A 19,993-nucleotide genomic window follows, 5' to 3' on the forward strand; every position below is an offset into this window, starting at 1 on the left:
AAACAACAGGAGATTAAATCAAGCACAAGAAGAATGATGCAATCAAGAGATGCGATAAACATGAGATGTATGAAGCACTGTGCAACAGCAAACTTCTTATTTACAAGTAAAAAGAGTTCACTCTAAATTAACGATAAAAACGATAGTGTAGTAAATACCTAAACCAATAACAGTCATTTACTATCATGATCAAGAAGTATGCACTGTACCCACTCGTACGCACTAGACTTGCATGTCTGGTAGTGCAGGCTTGTTTACACAAGTGTCACCACAAACCCACGAGGAATGCACTACACTTTGAAGTCACAATGGCTACAAAGTCATCAGTCTATAGAAATTTTCCAGCTTCATTATAATCTTACTAGTGACCTGGTGCACAAAATTCATGCACATTAAAAGGGGATTAATTAAAGGAAATAATTTAATATTGCTATTTGCCCTTTCTCTATAATAGAAGTGTCAAAGATGAAAGAAAACTAGTAAAATGTATATGAAAGCCTTCCTCCTGTAAGAATCTGGGGCGCACCATGGGACCCAGAGTTAAGTCCCTGCCCATCCACATGCACGTCAAAATCACATGAGACCCAGACCTGGCTGCCCTCCCCCCTCATTGGGCTAGATCCAGACCTGGCCAGTCCAACCCCTGCTGGGCAGGGGACATAGCCTCAGGTCCCCTGGCCCAGCGCCAGGATGGGGGGGCATGGCCTGAGTTCCCCCGACCCAGCACTGGGGGTGCACCTTGAGGTCCCCCATAAATCCCCACTGGGTGGGGGGCACAGCCTGAGGTCTTCTGTCAAGCCCCACCTGGTGGGGGCAGCAGCCTGAAGTCCCCTAGCCCAGCACCAGGACAGGAAGCACACCTTGAGGTCCCCCATCAAGCCCCACCAGGCGGGGGGCATGGCCTCAGGTCCCCTGGCCTGGTACTGGGACAGGGAAGGGGGAGGCGGGGGTGCGGCCTGAGGTCCCCTGTCAAGCCCCACGGGGATAGGAGAGGGCGTAGCCTCAGGCCCCTGCTGATTACTCGTTAAGACTCCTTATGGGAACTTGGCCTCATATGTGGGTGCAGCCGTCTTTGTGACGGAGTGATGGTCATTTAGCATATTCCCTCTTTATTAGATAAGATGGGACCACAGTCATTGACCGAAAAGTTGGTATATGGCACATGACTATGGATGAGATAGATAATAAATGAGGAGCAGTTGGCAGCATAAGCATTCAGTACAGAAGGTCTGGCATCATTGAGCCAGATAGGGAAACTAAACAAGTTGGAATACCAGCTCTTATTCTACAATGGGAAGGTAAAGCTCCAGGACCCAGAGGCCTCTCCTTGAAATGCCAGGAAGTAAGTGGCCACACCTCCACTCTCTCGCCCTCCTTGCAATTACTGTCAAATGAAGCTGCCGGACTGTGACACCAGCCAGGCTGGACCCACCCAGGGTCCCCTAGAATGGAGACTGCTCCCCTCCAGTTCTGTGTGCAGAGCTGGACCTAGGGACGATCCCCAACTCCACCAGCCCTGTCCTCTTAAGTCTGTGGAATTGGGGGTTTAAACCTCACAGTACTGCCCTGAACATACCTTACCCTTGGATGTCCCTCAACCTTGAAACAGCAATCTCTTTAGAACCACAAGGAATCTCCCACCACACTTCCGTGTGGCCCAGGAAAGACCAAAATGCTCAGGGTTAGTCACTAGTCTTATCAGATCTCTGGGATCTTGGGGGGGGGGGGGAGGAAAAAGGGAGCACACCCTTACCGGCCTAGAACTTCCCACTCATCGCACACCCTCATGCCCAGCAAGCAAGTTCCACTTCTCAACTTGCAGCCATATGCTGCTCCTGGCTTCCTCCTCCCCGCTCCTCTGTGATGGCTCCTCTTCCCTCCTTCCCACTGCTGACCTTCTCTTCGCCCTCTCTCTGCTCCATCCAAAACTTCAGTCTTCCCAGCTCTCTCCTTCCACTCTTAGCCTTGCAGGAGATTTGTTTGCCTCAAAGCATTTTCTTTCTCATTTTACCACTACAATGGGGGTAGAGGGAGTGAGTGGGGTAAGGAGAAAGAAGAAAATCACTGCCTTTCCAGGTTCCTCACTGCTGCTTTGGACCATCTTTCTTCCACCATCCCTTCTACAAGACCTTTCCTCCCCCCAGACCCCACCCAGACTCCTTACATTAGGTGAGCTGCGGCCTGCAGAGCGGCTGGCTGAGCGCCTGGCAGCAGAGCAGGCCACACCTTCTCTGGTCCTTACGCCTATAGAATCCAACCACCACCATCCTGGGGAGCTGGGGTCCTACGTTGTCTTTTTCTCCTCACATCTCCGAATTCAACTTGGAAGCTTCACCGTTTAAGAGAACAATCTGTCCAGCCCCCAGTTCCTTGGCTAAACCAAACTGACTTGTACCCCAGGTGCCACATCCACACCATGACTTTCCTCACTGCCCAGAAAAGCTCCGCTGAGAAGCTTCAACTGCAACCTCCCAGCTCTCTCACTTCCGCTGCACCTGCTCCTCAAAGTCCCTCCATCTCTGGATATTTCTCTTCTCACTTTCATCACTTCCAAGTACTTGTCAGCATCTTTCAACACCCGTACTCCTTAACTTTCCAACAACCTTCTCTGGAAATTGCCAAGTATCTGTTTACTTCTGCTCCTGAAAGGAGATACAGAATGAGAAAAGTCACATATTGACACAAATCCCTGCCTCTAAAAACCTAGGATTTTCAGTAGGTTGATGACCCTCCAGCCACCCATAAATTGCTCTGGTCAGTTCTTTCTCCACCCGCCCAGAAAGACCACTTTACACCTTCACTCATCCTCAAAACTGGTGGCAGTGGCTCTAAACTTCGGGGACTCACGGGGAAGCCCCTCCTTCCTGATCCCCAGATCATTAGGCCTGGAACTGATCACACACAGGGCAAGAGATTCTGATGAACGATAGTCCATGCACCCAATTTCGAAAAAATATTAGTGTACAGCAGGGTCTGCAAACTGGCCCTTGGGCCAAATCCAGCCTGCTGCCTGCTTTTGTGTGGCCTGCATACAAAAAATGTGTATTACATTTTTTTAAATGGTCAAAATAAAATGAATGAAGAAAATTCCACATTATATGAAATTCAAATTCCAGGTTACATCCAAGGTTTCCTGAGAACACAGCCATGCCCAGTTATTTACACCTTACCTACAGCTGCTTTCATGGTATCATGCCAAAGTTGGGTAGTTGTGGCAAAGATTATATGGCCTGCAAAGCTGAAAATATGTACTGCCTGGCCTTTATAACAAGTTTGGCGACCCCTGATCTGCAGGATAAAGTGTAAACACCTCCCCAGGGTGTGTCAGCTTCCTGGTGAGGTGACTGCTGCTCACTTCTCCAACATGCAATCCACACAACTGCAGCCACCATGCAGTTCAGTGGGCTCGCAGTCCCTTGAATGAAGCACACATTTCACCTGCCACACCTCTGCCCGTGCCGCTCTTTCTCATCACTCTGCCTCATAAATTTCTCTTCTTCCTTCAAGACCCAGTGCTGCCGCTCCTCGCCTGAGAGATGCTCTTTGATGGCCAGGCCTCATGGCTTTCACCTGTGTTTGATGAATGTATCCCTCTTCTCTGTCTACTGCAATGGCTCTCGACCTTTCCAGCACATCAGCACCCACTGGACTCACTAAATCACCTGTCCGTCCCCCGAGCAGCAGATGGGGCCACCAGGGAGGGAATGTACATTTCCAACAAGTTTCCAGGCCGCTGCCGCTGGTCCAGGTACTGCACAGGAGCAACACTGGTGGATGTATGTGTCCCTGACCCAGCAATGAGTTTTTGAGGATGGGCCCTATTTTATTCATATTTGAATCATCACAGCCTCACACAGCTCCGGAAATCCCTGGAACACAGCTGAAACTTAATACCTGCTGTTTGTCCCTTAACTGAATTATTTTCCTCCTGTAAGCGAATCATTTCCATTATCAGACGGTGAAGGGGAAATTAAGAAGGAAGAGGAGACGTCGCTTTGCAGGAACTACTGAGGCCAGAAAAGAAGAAGAAAGTGGCTCTCTGTGAGAGTGGTTTCTGTGCCGGCCATACGCATCCTGAGCTGGGGCGAACACGAAGCCCTGGGTGAAGTCAGAACCCCACCGGCACAGCCTAGAGGCAGCGTCAGTGGGGGCTGGAGGGAGACGTTAGGTGCAGGACCCTTCCTCCCTCAAAGGCCAATCTGCCGTCCATTTTAAACACAAGGCTTGCCGAAACCGGTTTGGCTCAGTGGATAGAGCATCAGCCTGCAGACTGAAAGGTCCCAGGTTCAATTCCGGTCAAGGGCATGTACCTTGGTTGCAGGCACATCCCCTGGCAGCTGATCGATGTTTCTAATTCTCTATCTCTCTCCCTTCCTCTTTGTGAAAAATCATTAAAATATTTTTTTTAAAAAAAACACAAGGCTCTATAGAATGAAGTTTCATAATAGACATCAGCATCAGTGGCATATATCGTTACTAATAATAAATATTTATTGAGCGCCTATTATTTCTTTGGAACACAAGAAGGGATAAAACCTCCACCTCCAAGAGACTTTAAATTAGTTTGAAATTCAGCTTATAAATGCAGCAAGGTAACTAACAATATAAGGTAACATTTACTAAATGTCAAAGGTAAATAGTAAGTTCTTCAGGCGTCCTGTGTGTCCTAGGGCTTTCCCTTCTCTGTTCCACCCGGGCCCCATCTGCAAACCTCCATCTGCAAACCGCCATCTGCAAACCGCCATGGGCACGCACAGGCCTGTGAGGACACCGCGCTCGCATACTCAGATGGGTCCTTTGTCTCCTCTGGTTTATCAATGATTCCCAGACAGGAAAAATCTTGACTCTTTTCATCTTTGGATTTTACAACCTGGCCAGGTACCTGGCACTAATAGCGTTTTATAATCGATTTAATAATGACTGTGGAATGTGAGCTGAGCTTTTAAGGAAGGGCGAACCTTAGATAAGAAAGAAGTGGAGGCTGGGCTTTCCAAGAATGAGCAAGGGAACCAAGTGGGTGATTCAAGATTGCAGGCTGGTAAAGAAACCTTGTGGTCACCGCCCTCCCCTCTACCCCCTTCCTGAAATTATCAATTCCCCGCTGGTATCCCCCCCAGTCCAGAAAGCCAGCTTTTCAGAGCTGGTCTTCCTTCATCCAAGCTTACTAAGTGAATAGTCCTAAACCTTTGCTGTGCTTTGATCTCAATATCATTTCCTGGTCTATTTTCCCTTGCTCCGTTTTCTGCTGATTAAATTAGGAAGGAAGGAAAGAAGAAAAAAAAAAGAAAGGAGTAAACAAACAAACAAACCCAAATAATCCTAATTTAACACTGAATTGATACTCTATGCAAACACAAAATGTGGGAGCGCCAGTCAGTAAAAATAGCCTTGGCATGGGGCGTCACCCCCACCCACCAAACTGGAAATTCCTTAAAATCAGGAGACAGCTTCTCAGCTTTCACAGCTCCTAGGCTTTGACCACGCACCAAACGAATTAATAACGTCCATATCATGCCCCTCTGGTAGCTGCGTCCATCTTGGAAACTTAGGAGGCTTTGGCTAAAGTCAGATCATGTCACACTCTGTAACCAAAACAAAGTGGGCAGGACATGAGCAGATGATTTAAACAAGAAGTAAAACAAAACACTCATCCTCCACTCCTTGAGTCCCCTGAAATAGGAAAGAAAAGCTCTTACCTAACTTATCTTGGGTAGGTGAAGGTTTATATCTGAAAAAATCCTACTAATTGCCAGAGCTCCGTATTTGCTGGACAGACAGGGACTCACTATTCAGAAATGCAACTTTCCACAAGCTTATCCTGAGGTACCCGTGGAGGCCCCTCCGCCATCACCCATTTCCTGTGCTCTATCTGAAGTGCTGTGCTGTAGTTGCTTCTAACTAAATAAAATGATTTTACATATCACATCTTTAAAAGGATGTCAGACTAAGATAAGTCCCTGGAAACTAAAACCACAGATTTTTTCCCCCCTCGGTATGGTCACAAGTGAACGCAAGCTTCCCCCAGGAGTTAACGGAACAAGTAAGTGAAAGAATCAGAAAAAGATAATAACAGAGTTTTTCACTCACATACTAGAATAGATATTTCAGTTTTTGCAAAAATAAATAAATAAATAAACCACTTGATAAAGGGACACCGGAAGCCAAGAACTTCTCAGAAGTTCAGAAATGATGAGTGTAGTATGTGAAATGTTAAGACAGTCCCTGGGAAAAAATTCAGTGTCTTTAAGGGGCATATGAAGTGTTTTAACAATTTGGGTAACTTGACATGTATGTCTTATCATTTTTAGCCTATCGCAAGCCAATAAAGAGTCACTCTCAACCAGCCAGCATGGCTTTGGGTTGAGTGTCAACCTATGAACCAGGAGGTCATGGTTCGATTCCAGTCAGGGCACATGCCCGGGTTGTGGGCTCCATCTCCCCAGTGTGGGGCGTGCAGGAGGCAGCCGATCAATGATTCTCTCTCATCATTGATGCTTCTATCTCTTTCTCCCTCTCCCTTCCTCTCTGAAATCAATAAAAATATTTTTTTGAAGTCACTCTTCAAAGCAACTGGAGCAAACATTTATCAAGGACTCTGTTCTTGGATTGCCCTCCAGATCTGGCTCTCCCTTTTTCCGCCCCATTCTGTGCCCTGGAAGGAGCCCCTGCAGACCTTTGGGTGGGGTCTGACCACTGAAGAGCATTGGCAAGAAGTGGAAGGGCTGTGGGTGGCTGAGAGGGCTGAGGTTCTCTCTCTCTCTCTCTCTCTCTCTCTCTCTCTCTCTCTCTCTCTCTCTCTCCCTCCCTCTCTCTCCCTCTCTCTCTGCTTCCCCCACCACACCTGGCAGCTCTCACTGGGCAGCAGCAAGTTAATAAGGAAAATGGAAGAATCAGAAAAAAGATAATAAAAGAGGTTTTCATTCAAACTTCCTTCACTTTCCCCTTCAGCTCCCAGGTCTTGGTACCTGAACATCATTTGCCAGTTCCCTGAATCCTGCACATACCCCTCTAAGTAAGTTTCTTTGTTGCAGCACACTGAGTTGAATTTTGTTTCCTGCCAGACTGTGCTTGACACAAGGACCTTCCTGACTTTTATATCTATATAAAAATTCTATATCTCTATGAAATTTCTCAACTACAAGACGTAGGTCTTAATGCCATCTCCCATTTTACACCTGAGGATGCTGGGACTCTGAAAGGGTAGAGTGCCAGCCATGGTCACACAGGAAGTTTGCTGGTAGAGCAGGAATTGCCCCCTGGCCAGTCAGACATCTAAGATCTTAAAAGCTCTTGAAAGGGTGAGGGAGAAACACTCTCAAGCTGCCACACAGCCTCAAATCACATTATTCACGGTTTGGGATTTTTCCCTGGGTCTAAAATAAGCTAGCTGGGTCATTGCCCTACAAGTGCTTCTTTCACCAAGTCATTGGGATTGCGCCTGCCGGAGGGTGGAGGGCTGTCCTAAGATGGAAGAGTTCACAGGTGCTCCCTCCTTGCCCATTGCCCGCATCCTTCTTTCAGTTCACCCCGGAAATCCTTAAACATAAGGCTCTTTTATTCTTTTTTATAAGCTAAAAATAGGGTTCTTATGACAGAACCCCAGGATATTTGGAGGGGGAGAAGGTGGGTGCAGTTAAAAAGCATTTAATAACTTCATACTAGCACCTCCCATTCATAACCTGCTAGACTCCATTAATTGTGTATCTCTTTCCTGAGATAGGCCTGGCTGGATTACTCTCTCTAGCAGTGTAGAGTAGCTTAAAACAGAAAATGACTTGTATGCATGCATATTAGCATAACCAATGGACACAGATACATTAGCATAACACAATGGGGTGGGGGGGGGCTTGCCCTTGGAGGTTGGGGGACGGGGCGTCCATTGGGAGGGGGAAGGAGACATAAAAATTAAGAAAATAAAGGAGATGTAAAACTTTAGAAAATAAAATACTAAAAAAATTAAATAAATAAAATAAAGTCTGATGGGGCGTGGGGGCCAAGCACAAAATGAACTCCCCTTACGGATTTAGCTACGGGTTATATTCATTTCGGGGCTAAGACTGCTGTTATTTCTGCCTTTGCCTGGGCCTCTGTGTCTCTCCCTCCCTCACTACACATGGAAGAGTAACTTACAAAAGCACGAGTTAGTATTTGACATCTCTCCCAAGATCTTAACTCACTGGATTTTGCAACTGATAAGAAGGCAACGGTGAGTTCAGGTTGGTTCTGAATCAGAGGGAACCTTGTGGCTCAACAGAGTATCTGAGTAAGGCTACTGGCTCTCACTTCCTCCTGGCTGCAAGACTGTGAGTAGAAAGGGCAGCAGGTGTGCTCCTGCTTGAAGCAAAAAAAGATCACAAGTGAAAGGCAGAGGAGGAAACCCAGGCCAAAACGCAGCCTGAAACAGAACAGGCGGGGGCCCTCCTCCAGCGGCCCCACCCACTCCTTGTAAATCAATACACTTTGACCCAACTCTAAATACATGGCGCATCCAGCCGCCAGCACCTAAGGCAGACCTGACAACAAGTAAGACCGTCTCAACCCTCAGGAAGATCTCTGGCCAGGAATTACTGTTCTTTATTGCCATTTTCAGTGTTAATGGTAGCAGACAACACGGGACAGTCCAGATAACTTCAACGGCGTCCCTCCTTCCACTAACCTGTCCTACTGGGGAGCCTGGAAGCTCAGCCCGGGGAAACCAGGGCTGTGTCCCTCCTCCCTCTCCATGGGCAACGCACGTGGTACAAAATAACTGTGATCCTGACTCAACAAGCCTCACTTGTTAAAACCCGGGTCTCTAATTCAAAAACCAGAGGCTAGAGCCTCTACGTCCATCAGGTGTGTTTTTACGTAGGGTCCTCTACAATCAAAAATAATGACTCCGATGATGAAAAAAAAAAAAAAAAAAGATTCAGCTATCAGAAGACTTTAGAACTTGGTACCAGGAAACAGGGCAACCCAAAACTTTATATTAAGTTATTATTTAATAGTTTAAATAATATTATTATATCATATTTAATTAAAATATTAAAATACTGAAAAGAAAAAGTTATTTCGAAGCTGTCGTGCAGGGTATATGATCTTTTTTTCACACTTACAGTTAAAAACAAGCTCCAAAAACTGCCCACCTGTCCAGTTTGCAGCTGGAGAATCCGCTCTGGGGGCGGGGACAGAGGGGCTAGTGTCCCCCCAATAGCCCCACGCCGTCCGGGCTGGGAGGGCGCGCCCCGCCCGCACTCACCTGGTCCAGCGGGATGCCCAGGCGCCGGCTGAGCGGGTGCAGGCAGGTGGAGCCGGTGGTGCGGTGGGCGAGGCTGGCCGGCGGTGCGGCTGCCATCCCGCATCTTCGGGAGGCGGCTGCCCCGACCCGCACGCTGCAGCTGCTCCGCGTCCTCCCGTCCGTGCGCCAGTCGGCGGCTGTTCCGAGGGGCTGGCGACCGACTCTCTCCCGGGGACCTAGCGGCAAGGCCGAGGGACCCCCACTCCCGGGGCGCAAACTTAGCGTGGGCGCCGCGGCCGGGGCGCCGGGGGAGGGCCGTGCCCAGCGCGCCGCTTCCCGCTCCCTCCTCTCGGCGCCCATTGGCCCGGTCCCGGGACAGCCCCGGAGGAGGGAGGGAGCAGGAAAAGTGGGGACACGGAGTCCGGCCCCCAGCGCCGCCCAGCCCAGCCCGACCCGGGCCGCCGGGCGTGGAAAAGTGATGCCAGCGCGCGGGCTGGGGGCGGGCTGGTGGCGCGCGGCCCAGGGGGCTGGAGGCGCCGCTCCTCCTCCCCGGAGCTCGCCGTCCCGCCTCCCCGCCCAATAGCACGACCTCCACCCGGATCACCCCGGCGGGCGCCTTTCTGCCCCACCCTATTTACGAACCCCCATTCCTCCCAGTCCTAGTGCCAGCTAAGATTTCCTGCACTTTCCTTTGGAGCTTGCTCCCGCGCAGCCCGTACTGCAAATGGTTAATAAGCCAGTGGCTGCAGCCCAAGGAGAACCCCTTGCTGCTGGCCATCGCTCTGGCACCCAGACTCCCCTCTTTCTTGCGTTTCATCACCAACAAACTGCACTAAACTGCAAATGGCCAGGCCAGAGTTTCTCAACCCATGTCCCCGGTCATGGAGCAAAAGCAGTCCCTACCACCGCTCCCCGTCCCCGTGGAGATTTTAAAGGAGGCCACCACCACCAGATGACAATCTCAACACACACACACACACACACACACACACACACACACACGCTGGTAAATTAACTAGGCTACACAGGCTCATTAGATGCCACACAGATCTAGAAATTGATCAAAACTGAAGCAACGTTCCTCTTAATCTTGAGCAAAATAGCAGCTTAAGTGAGGTTTTTCAAAACACAGTTTTGTTTTGTTTTTTTTAAAAAAAAAAAAAAAGAAAAGAAAGAAAGAAAGAAAGAAAGAAAGAAAGAAAGAAAGAAAAATCAACACTTAGGTATAAATTGCCACATAAGAAAAGTTTTACTGATACTGTAGTACAATTACTATTTAAAGGACTATTAGATGGTACAGTGTTAAGAGAATCAGTTACATTGTTAGATATAACTTAGTAAAACTTCTTCATTTACCACGGACAATCACCATGTGTTAATTATTATAGTCTCTATTTACAGATGAGAAAACTGGAGCTTTTGGAGCTTAAGAACTTGGTTTTATTTAGGGAGGGTCAGCATAACACAGCTGCCCGATTCCGGAGCCTGGGCCTGAGTCACGGTGGCACTTTGCCCCTCCCTGGAAAGCAAAGCATTGCTCTCTTCATGGCGAGGCCCACCCACATACCGGCCACAGGCCTGTCATTGCTGGGGACAGGCTTTATATTTACTGCTCCTGTGAGGTGGCAGCCTGATGCTACAGGCACTCTGTCACACCTGTTTCCTATCTGCAGTAGAATGAGGTGTGATATCAAAACCGGGTTTTTAATCTCCTCCTGGAAGATTAAACCATGCTCAGAATGTGAAGTCATCCAGATGACCCAGTGCGGATGACTGGTCTAAAATTAAAGGCCAGACAAAGAGACCTGGAAATGCTTCTGGAGCATTTCAGGAAGGCAGAGTGATGCTATGGACTGATAGAAACGCAATACCAGTCACGTGCCAGTCCAGGCCCAGACAAACAGATACTCAGACAGCAAAACTGAATTAAAACAGTCCTCAACGTTTTCAAAGCTAAACCCCCGCAAGACGATAAAATTCTAATGATACAATCAGTCTAGATTCGACCAAAAATGATCACCACAAAACTAAATTAAAACTATCAACAATGATATAACACATGTAAAAATAGAATTACCATTTTAATAATAATACATATTTGTATGATGATACTGTATAGAACATATTCATTTATATCATCCCTGGATCCTGCCAACGACTCTATGGGGTTGCAAGGGCAGGTGTTATGTTTTTTATTATTATGCCATCATCCTTTCCATTTTTATGCATAAGTATCCAATTGCTGGAAATTTTCAGCTAACTTATATACTAGTAGCTAGTAAACAGCAAAAGTAGGTTTCAAATTTGGCTATTCCATTTTTCTTTTTATTATACAGAAATCTTTTTATTATGCTAGGAGTCCACCTTCAGGAAAGCAACAGAAATTGTTGCCTGCACAGGACATTAAACTCCATGCTTAACATTTGAGAACTGCTCTGCAGAATGGTCTGAAGTGACCCACAATGGGTCTCACTCTTGTTTTGCAAGCAGTCTCTTTAAGCATTACCCACAAAACCTTAGGGAATATAGACTTTACAATGAGCACTCCGCTTTTTAATGTTCTAGCTCAACTGGTCTGTGTTTGCTTGGAACACATATGACTGCCTACCTGCCTAACATTTTTTAAAGCTGAGGTCACAGTTAAACATTGTTTTTATATTTGTACATGCGCAGAAAATGAAGAAATGTTACTGAACACCAACCAGATTTAGCTATTACTGCTGAGTAATCAATCGCATGTTTCCCTAAGGATTTTATATCAGTTAGTCATTCAAGCTAAATCAACACAAATCAGCTCCGCTTCCCATCCTATGTACATACACCAGGGAGATGCTGAGATGTTTAAAGACAAAAGAATCCAAGAAATCAATTTGGATAATTGAATGCAGAAAGAAATAAAGCTTACTAACAAAACTCCTTTAACTAAAAATGCTCAGAACAATATTTAAAAATATAATTTTCTACAACTTCTGGGTGTTCAGGACCAGAGCCTAAAACCTAGAAGAGGAACAGATAATGAAAATCTAAAAAACCCAGCCTTCAGAGCAAGACAAAACTGGACCTGACAGCCAATACTGCCTTTTACTGGTTTTGTGACTAAGCAAGTCAATCAACTTCCTCAAGCCCCAATTTTTTCCTCTATAAAGTGGGAATAAAGATTATGATCTCTTGTGGCTGCTGTAAGTGTTGGAAGCTGCCCATTGCCTTCGCTAGCAGAAAGAGGTGGACAAGGAGTCTGGAAGGCTGGTCAACCTTGAGGCTCTGGCAAGGGTCAGAGCTATGCACCCACTGTCTAGTTGAAGACAAAGGGAGCTGAAGCAACTTCCACCTTTTAGTCTTATGTAAATCCTTGGTGATGGGCTATCATCGAGTTATTATTGTAATTGCTACAGATGTATCCCAAAACCTGAATAAAAGGGATAGCAAGGCCAGAGCAAACGGTAGTCCTCTCTTGGGCTTCCGCCTGGCCCCCAATTCCCAAATTAATTAATATTTTCTTGTCTAGTCTCTTTTATTTGTGTGTGGCCTCCTTCAGAGCCCGAACCCTGAACCACACGGGATGTCGGGGGGAGACACTCACAACGGGCAGCCCAATGTGAGGGGATCATATTCACATATAAGGACTGAAGGAAAGATTACATGTGAAATAATTTATCACAAGTGATTGTCCAAAAAATATTAACAGCCACCCTAGGCTATTTTGCTTAGTGGTCAGAGCATCAACATATGGACTGAAGTGTCTCAGGTTCGATTCTAGTCAAGGGCACATACCTGGTTTGCAGGTTCTCCACCCAAGTTGGGGACATGTGTGGGAGGCAAACAACTGATGTGTTTCTCTCACATGAATGTTTCTCTCTATGTCTCTCCCCACCTTTCCCTTCCACTCTCTAAAAAAAAAAAAAAAAAAAAAGAAATCAATGGAAAAAAAGTCCTCTGGGGTGAGGGTTAACTCTATATATAAACTGCCTAAAATGTACCCTTTATGAACTAAACTAATATTTTATTTTTAACTTTGGTCTTTTGGGAAATAGATCTTCCTAAAATGCATCCCTGCATACTTCAATAGAGTTAGTGATCATAACTGAATTTTTAATGATGGATTGGACATTATTGTAAACAGGAACCATCCTGTAATACGGTGATGCCGGTTTGTCCTTGTACTAAACTATGCCCAAAGAGGTAAGATTTCTCAATTACTGTGTCTAATTTCTAGTTTTCAGTCTCCTCTTCTGCTCTCACCTTTCAGTTGTCACTGCCTTGTCTGCTCTTTTGGTTCTTCTATGATCTGGGGAATGCTATTGATTGCCTTACAATCACTAGGCTTTGAAAGTTGAATGCCTAAGGAATTCTTAAAGAAATGAAGTACTTCAATTTTAAGTCAAACTCTATGCTATCTTGGATATTCATAGGTGGGTTTTTTCTTTTTTCTTTTCTTCTTACCTCTTGTTTCTTTGGATGTGTTTCAAATAGTTACTCTTGCCAAAGAAGTATCCTATGTAATAAAGTATGATTGAAAATAATATTTGTGAATATATAGATAGGCAAAAACCTATCTGTTTATGCTTCCAGAATTTTCTGGTTGGCTGCAGTAAAAAGGAGAAGGAAGAGGAGGAGGAGAAGGAAGGGGGTGGGGGAAGGAAAAAAAGGGGAGGAGAGCAAGGTAGGGCCTACCCTGATACCCCTGGAGCCTTTGGTATCCTGAGATGCTTGGCCCCACCCTCTCTACTCTCCATCCCAAATGTGGGTATTGTTGCTGAGGCTGCTGTCATCTTGGCCTTCAGCAGTAACCCTTTACCCCAGACCTTATATTCGTCTTGGAGGCCACATGTAATCTCCTTCACCCTTGTATTTTCACCTTACTCTTCACTCCCTCCTGCAGCCTGGCCCATGACAGTGCCAAGCATAACAATATTTCAGAATGAATGGATGGATGGTTCCCTGGCAATCAATGCAGACAACAGAACTCATGACTGTCTCCCCCTTTCTCACTTAAGTCCTCGTGAGCTAGCTCATTGTTCAGAGCCTGGGTGGCCTTCAGTCAGCACATTAGGCTGGGCAGCCCCAAATGCTGAGTGTACAGTCTGTTATTTATAGGACCAGAGTAGGTGTTTGCCCCTGTTGCCTTGGTTCTTTTCCTAGACTCCTAATGTGCCATTTCTGCAACTTTTATTTATTTGCAATATTATTTTATAATTATTGATCAATTATCTCAGAGCACCCTGTAAAACAAGCTTAGATTTTCACAAAATAATACACTAGCAAGTACCACCTTTTTAATCTCCAAGGAAAGGGCATCAAGGGATTTTCTTTTATTTTTTGATTGAATTTATTGGGGTGACATTGTTTAATAAAATTATATCGATTTCAGGTGTACAATTCTATAATCCATCCATCTGTATATCGTATTGTGTATTTACCACCCCAAGTCAAGTCTCCTTCCATCACCGTTTGACCACAAGGCATTTTGTTGTGTAAGTAGGGTGCATCTTTTAGAATTAGCATTCTCCAGATTCAGCTGAGGAAACAGTGTTTTTTGCTTGTGAAGGTTGATTTAACATTCAGCAAATATTTATTGAAGAGCTATTATTTATAAAGCGCTCCTCCAGGTGCTTGGGAGACACATCAACTCCAAACAGACAAAAATCCCACCTCTCCTGGAGCTTACACTCTAGCAGGGAAAGGCATAATAAATAAATAAAATCATATTAAAAGATGATCAGTGCATAGAAAAGGAAGGTGCAGAAGGGTAAAGGGATGCATGGAGCATGATTTGTATGTTTCAGTCTTTTAAAGAGTTGTCAGGGGAGGCGTCATTGAGAAGGTCACATTTGAACAAAAAGCTGAAGAAAGACAAGGAGTTAATGGAGCAGATTTCCGGGCAAAGTACATTCCCAGAGAGAGAAACTATCTAGAGCACATGTGTCAAACACAAGGCCCGCGGGCCAAATCCAGCCCACCAGGCCTTGCAATGTGGCCCGCACCGCGCTGTCATCACTGCACTCCGCTGTCAGTTTATGACATTGTCAGTTTATGACTGTTCAGTAAACCATTCGGCCCGCGATTTAGGCTGGATTTTAGATTTTGGCCCCTTCTCTGATTGAGTTCGACACCCCTAATCTAGAGCAAAGGCCCTAAGACAGGAGCAGGCCTGGCACAGTGGAGAAGCATGAGGCTGACCAGGGAGGTTGGAGCAGAGTGAATTGTAGAGGGCCCCCTGGGAAAGCACATGGGCATTCTTTAATTATTGTCAGCTGAACCCAGTCTTAGGCAAAGCCACGCCCTGGAAACACGCCTTGCCAAAAGGGCAAGGGTGTTGTCAGCTTGACCTTCACTTCAGCCTGAGGTGTGGGGAAGTGGATTTTGATATCTAACCCCAGCCTAGCATGAGGAAAGCTCAGGGCCTACTCAAGAATGCAAATAATCTTCCTTGTCTTGACCTTCTGGTGAAACTTCCTAGTATTTGGGGGTATAAAATAAACATACTGCATCTGCAGCTCTGGGTTACTGTCTCTCCATCAGAAGAGGGCAGCAGTCCACCTGGCCCCAGCTTTTCTTTCTATCTCTGTGTCTTGTCTCTTTCTTTTATTTCTCAATCCATTGGGCCAGGCTGCAGAAGAGAGTGAAGATTGAGAACCCAGTGGCTGAGGATTGGACCCACTCTCTAGCCACTCTGGATGCAGTAGAGAGAGAAAATAGTTACAGTAAATAAGGGGAAAGAATGAGGAGATGGGCCAGTGAGGTGTGGGGAACCAGACTATGGGGACCTTGGAGGCCATTATAACAAGGTTGACTGCTCCTCTGGCTGCAAGGAAGAGTCAATGCAGGGATTCGAGTAGAGGAGCGTCTATACTCTTTAGACAACCACTCTGCTTTTTCTCTCCTGTCAGGCTCTAGTAACCACCATTCTGCTTTCTGAATTTGACTATTTCAAATACCTCACCTAAGTGGAATCATACAGCATTTCTGTCTTTTAGTTACTGGCTAATTTCACGTAGCATAATGTCCACAAGATTCATCCATGTTGTAGTATTTTTCAGAATTTCTTTCCTTTTTAAGGCTGTACAGTATTCCACTTATGTATTTACTACATGTTATTTATTCATTTATCTATTAATGTACACTTGGGTTTGCTTCCACCTCTTTGCTATTATGAGCAGTGCTACCGTAAAAATGGGTGTGCAAATATCTCTCTGAGACCCTGCCTTCAGTTCTTTTCAATACATACCAAGAAGTGAGATTGCTGGATCATATGGTAGTTCTATTTCTAATTTTTTGAGAAACCATCATATTGTTTTCCATAACAGTTTTTATAACCCAAACAACAGAGAACAAGGACTACAGCTTCTCTATGTCCTGCCCAAAACTGTGTTTGTTTGCTTGCAATAGTAGCAATCCTAATGGGTATGTGGTAATATCTCATTGTGGTTTTGATTTGCATTTCTTTGATGATTAGTGATGTTAAGTGTCTTTTCACATGTTAGTTGGCCATTTGTATATCATCTTTAGAGGAGTGTCTATTCAAGTGCTTTAACCATTTTTTAGTCAGGTTATTTGATTTTTTTATTGTTGAGTTGTAGGAGTTATCTTATATTCTGGATATTAATCCTTAGCAGATATTTTCTGCCATTCCATAGGTTGCCTTTTCATGTTGTTGACTGTGTCCCTTTGATGCACAAAAGTTTCTGTTTTTGTTTTTTTTAATGTAGCTCCACTTCTCTCTCTTCACTTTTGTTGTTTGTGATTTGGTCTCATAGCCAAGAAATCATTGCCAGGTTCAATGCCATGAAATTTCCCCTATGTTTTCTTTGAAGAGTTTTCTAGTTTTAGGTTTTATGTTTAGGTCTTTAATCCCTTTTGAATTAATTTTTAGATAAGGTGTAAGATGAGGATCCAACTGCATTCTTTTGCATGTGGGTATCCGGTTTTTCCAATACCATTTGTTGAAGAGACTATCTTTTCCCCATTGAGTGATCTTGATACCCTTGTCAAAGATCATTGACAATATATATAAGGGCTGAGCCAATTCTCTTTTTTAATGTTACACTATTAAACTATCTTTTTGCTTGATAAGCTCTTTTAAAGGCTTACAATTTTCCTATATAAGACAGCTTCGTCCCTGAGAGGAATACTGCCAAATTTGACCATTTTACATTCCAACCCCCCAAACTGTCACACCTGTGAATTCAGTGGGCTGCAGTTTCTGTGTGTGTGTGTGTGTGTGTGTGTGTGTGTGTGCTCCCTAGTGTCTATGTCCATGGGTTATACATATATGCATAAAAGGTCTTTGACTGATTGCCTCCCACCCACTCACCCTCCCCTGCCTTCCCTCTTTTGTTCCATGCTTCCATGTCTCTGGATCTACTGCGTTCATCAGTTTATTTTGTTACTTAGATTCCACATATGAGTGAGATCATGTGATACTTATCTTTTTCTGATTGACTTATTTCATTTAGCATGATACTCTCCAAGTCCCTCCATGCTGTCTCAAAGGGTAAGAGTTTCTCCTTTTATACAGCTGCATAGTATTCTGTGGTATAAATGTACCACAGCTTTTTTATCCACTCATTTACTGATGGACACTAGGGCTGTTTCCAGATCTTAGCTATTGTAAATTGTGCTGCTATGAACATAGAGGTGCATACATTCTTTCTGATTGGTGTTCCAGGATTCTTAGGATATATTCCTACAAGTGGGATCACTGGATCATATGGCAGTTCCATATTTCATTTTTTTTAGGAAACTCCGTATTGTTTTTCATAATGGTTGTACCAGTCTGCAGTTCCACCAGCAGTGACCTAGTGTTCCCTTTTCTCCACATTCTTACCAGCACTTTTCATTTGTTGATTTGTTAATGGTAGCCATTCTGACAGGTATAAGGTGATAATTCATTGTCATTTTAATTTGTGATCAGTGAATTTGAGCATTTTTTCATATGTCTCTTGGCCATCTGTATGTCATCTTTGGAGAAGTTTCTATTTAGATCCTTTGCCCATTTTTTTTTTTTTAATTAGAGTGTTTGTCTTCCTTTTGTTAAGTTATAGGAGTTCCTTATATTTTTTTGGATATTAACCCTTTATCTGATATGTCATTGCCAAATATGTTCTCCCATACAGTGGAATCACTTTTCATTTTGTTGGTGATTTCTTTTGCTATGCAGAAACTTTTTATTTTTATGTAGTCTCGTTTTTAAAAATTAATAGATTTGGTTTTTGAGCAGTTTTAGGTTTACAGAACAATTGATTGGAAAGTACATAGATTTACCACATAGCCTACACAACCACAGTTTCCTCTATTATTTATACCTTATGTACCACATTTATTAGTGTGGTACAATATTGGCTCAAATGATGAGTCAATATTGTTACACTATTGTTTTCTTTTATTTGTTTTATTTTCATTTTTGTTGCTACGTTATTAAATAAAGTTCATAATATACATTAGAATTCACTCTTTGTTTTGTACATCTTATGGGTTTTGACAAACGTATAATGATATGCATCTATCACTGCTGTGCCAAACAGACATCTTGGTTGTCTAAAATATTTTAGTTTGTTTTTCTACTAAAGTAGTTATCTCATCTGGATATGATGTGAGATAGAATTCAGGTTTTATTTTTTCACATATGGATTATCAGATGTTCCAGAACCTTTTATTAACTTGTCCCATTTTCCCCATCTAATCCAGCTGTCATATATCAAGTTTTTATTTTGGCATTGGTTTGTTTCTAAGCCCACTACTTTATTCCATGGTCTGCCTGTCTATCCTGAGCCAATACCACTGTGTTGCAAGACTTGGTACCCAGGAAGGCACGTTTCACCACGCAGTTTTGGGGAGCACCTTGGCTCATCATGACCTTCTTCCATACTGTATACATTTTAGAACCGGTTTCTTGATTCCATGAAAAGTTCCATTGAGACTTGGTTAGAATTATACTAAATCTATTTCTTCATTTGTGGAGAAATTCTCAATTTGTACAGAACTGAAATCCTTATATAGAGGGTCTTTTGCTCCATAATTACATGTCTTTTCACATATTCAGATCTTCTTACACTTTTAAATAAAGTTTTATCATTTTCTATATAAATGCCATGATCATTTTATTAGATTTATTCCAGTATTTTACATTTTCTGTTCCTTTTTTCTTACATGTTCTGTATATTGCACTTTACTTTTGAAAGTGATCTATTTTATATGTAGCAATCCTTTACATTTGTATTATTAATTTTATTTATTTGTATATAGATTCTTTTGACATCTCTAAGTAGAAAGTCATACCACCTTCTTAAAAAGATTACGGTTTATTTCATCCTTTCTAATCCTTCCATTTCTATTTCTTTTTCTTACCATATTGAGCTGGCTAGAACCTCTAGTATGTTCATAAGGAGTTTAATAAGACATTGTTTTCTCCTTGAAGGGCTTTATTGGGAAAACTAAACACATCAATATGATACGGAGTGACAGGACATAGGAATAATTTATATCAAGTCCGAAAACTAAGGCCACAATTAATCTAGATAGAGGTAGATTCTGCCATATGTTTATCATTGTAACTTAAAAGTATAAATTAATATTTTGCTAACTAAAGTTAATTATATAAGCGTTCACCAAGTCTTAAGACAGATAGAACATTGGGTTTGTTTGTTTTTAATATATTTTATTGATTTTTTTTACAGAGAGGAATGGAGAGAGAGAGAGAGAGAGAGCCAGAAACATCGATGAGAGAGAAACATCGATCAGCTGCCTCCTGCACACCCCCTACTGGGGATGTGCCTGCAA

The 19,993-nt window shown here is 43.9% G+C and overlaps 1 protein-coding gene and 1 pseudogene across 3 annotated transcripts in view; one reads left to right on the top strand and one right to left on the bottom strand.

Moving 5' to 3' along the window:
- Positions 1 to 9,579, bottom strand: part of MBOAT1 (membrane bound glycerophospholipid O-acyltransferase 1) — a 95,225-nt gene extending 85,646 nt beyond the window's left edge. For both annotated transcript variants that reach the window (XM_084872778.1, XM_084872777.1), the window contains exon 1: positions 9,239 to 9,579. In XM_084872778.1, coding sequence (XP_084728904.1) covers positions 9,239 to 9,577 — 339 coding nt within the window. In that variant the 5' untranslated portion in view covers positions 9,578 to 9,579. The remainder of the gene's footprint in view (positions 1 to 9,238) is intronic.
- The window catches only part of LOC311616860 (large ribosomal subunit protein uL22-like), a 336,798-nt pseudogene that overhangs the window by 55,885 nt on the left and 260,920 nt on the right, over positions 1 to 19,993 (top strand). The gene's annotated exons all lie outside the window — the stretch shown is intronic.

Source organism: Pipistrellus hanaki, assembly GCF_964339955.1.
Source record: "Pipistrellus hanaki genome assembly, chromosome: 2".
Lineage (NCBI taxonomy): Eukaryota > Metazoa > Chordata > Mammalia > Chiroptera > Vespertilionidae > Pipistrellus > Pipistrellus hanaki.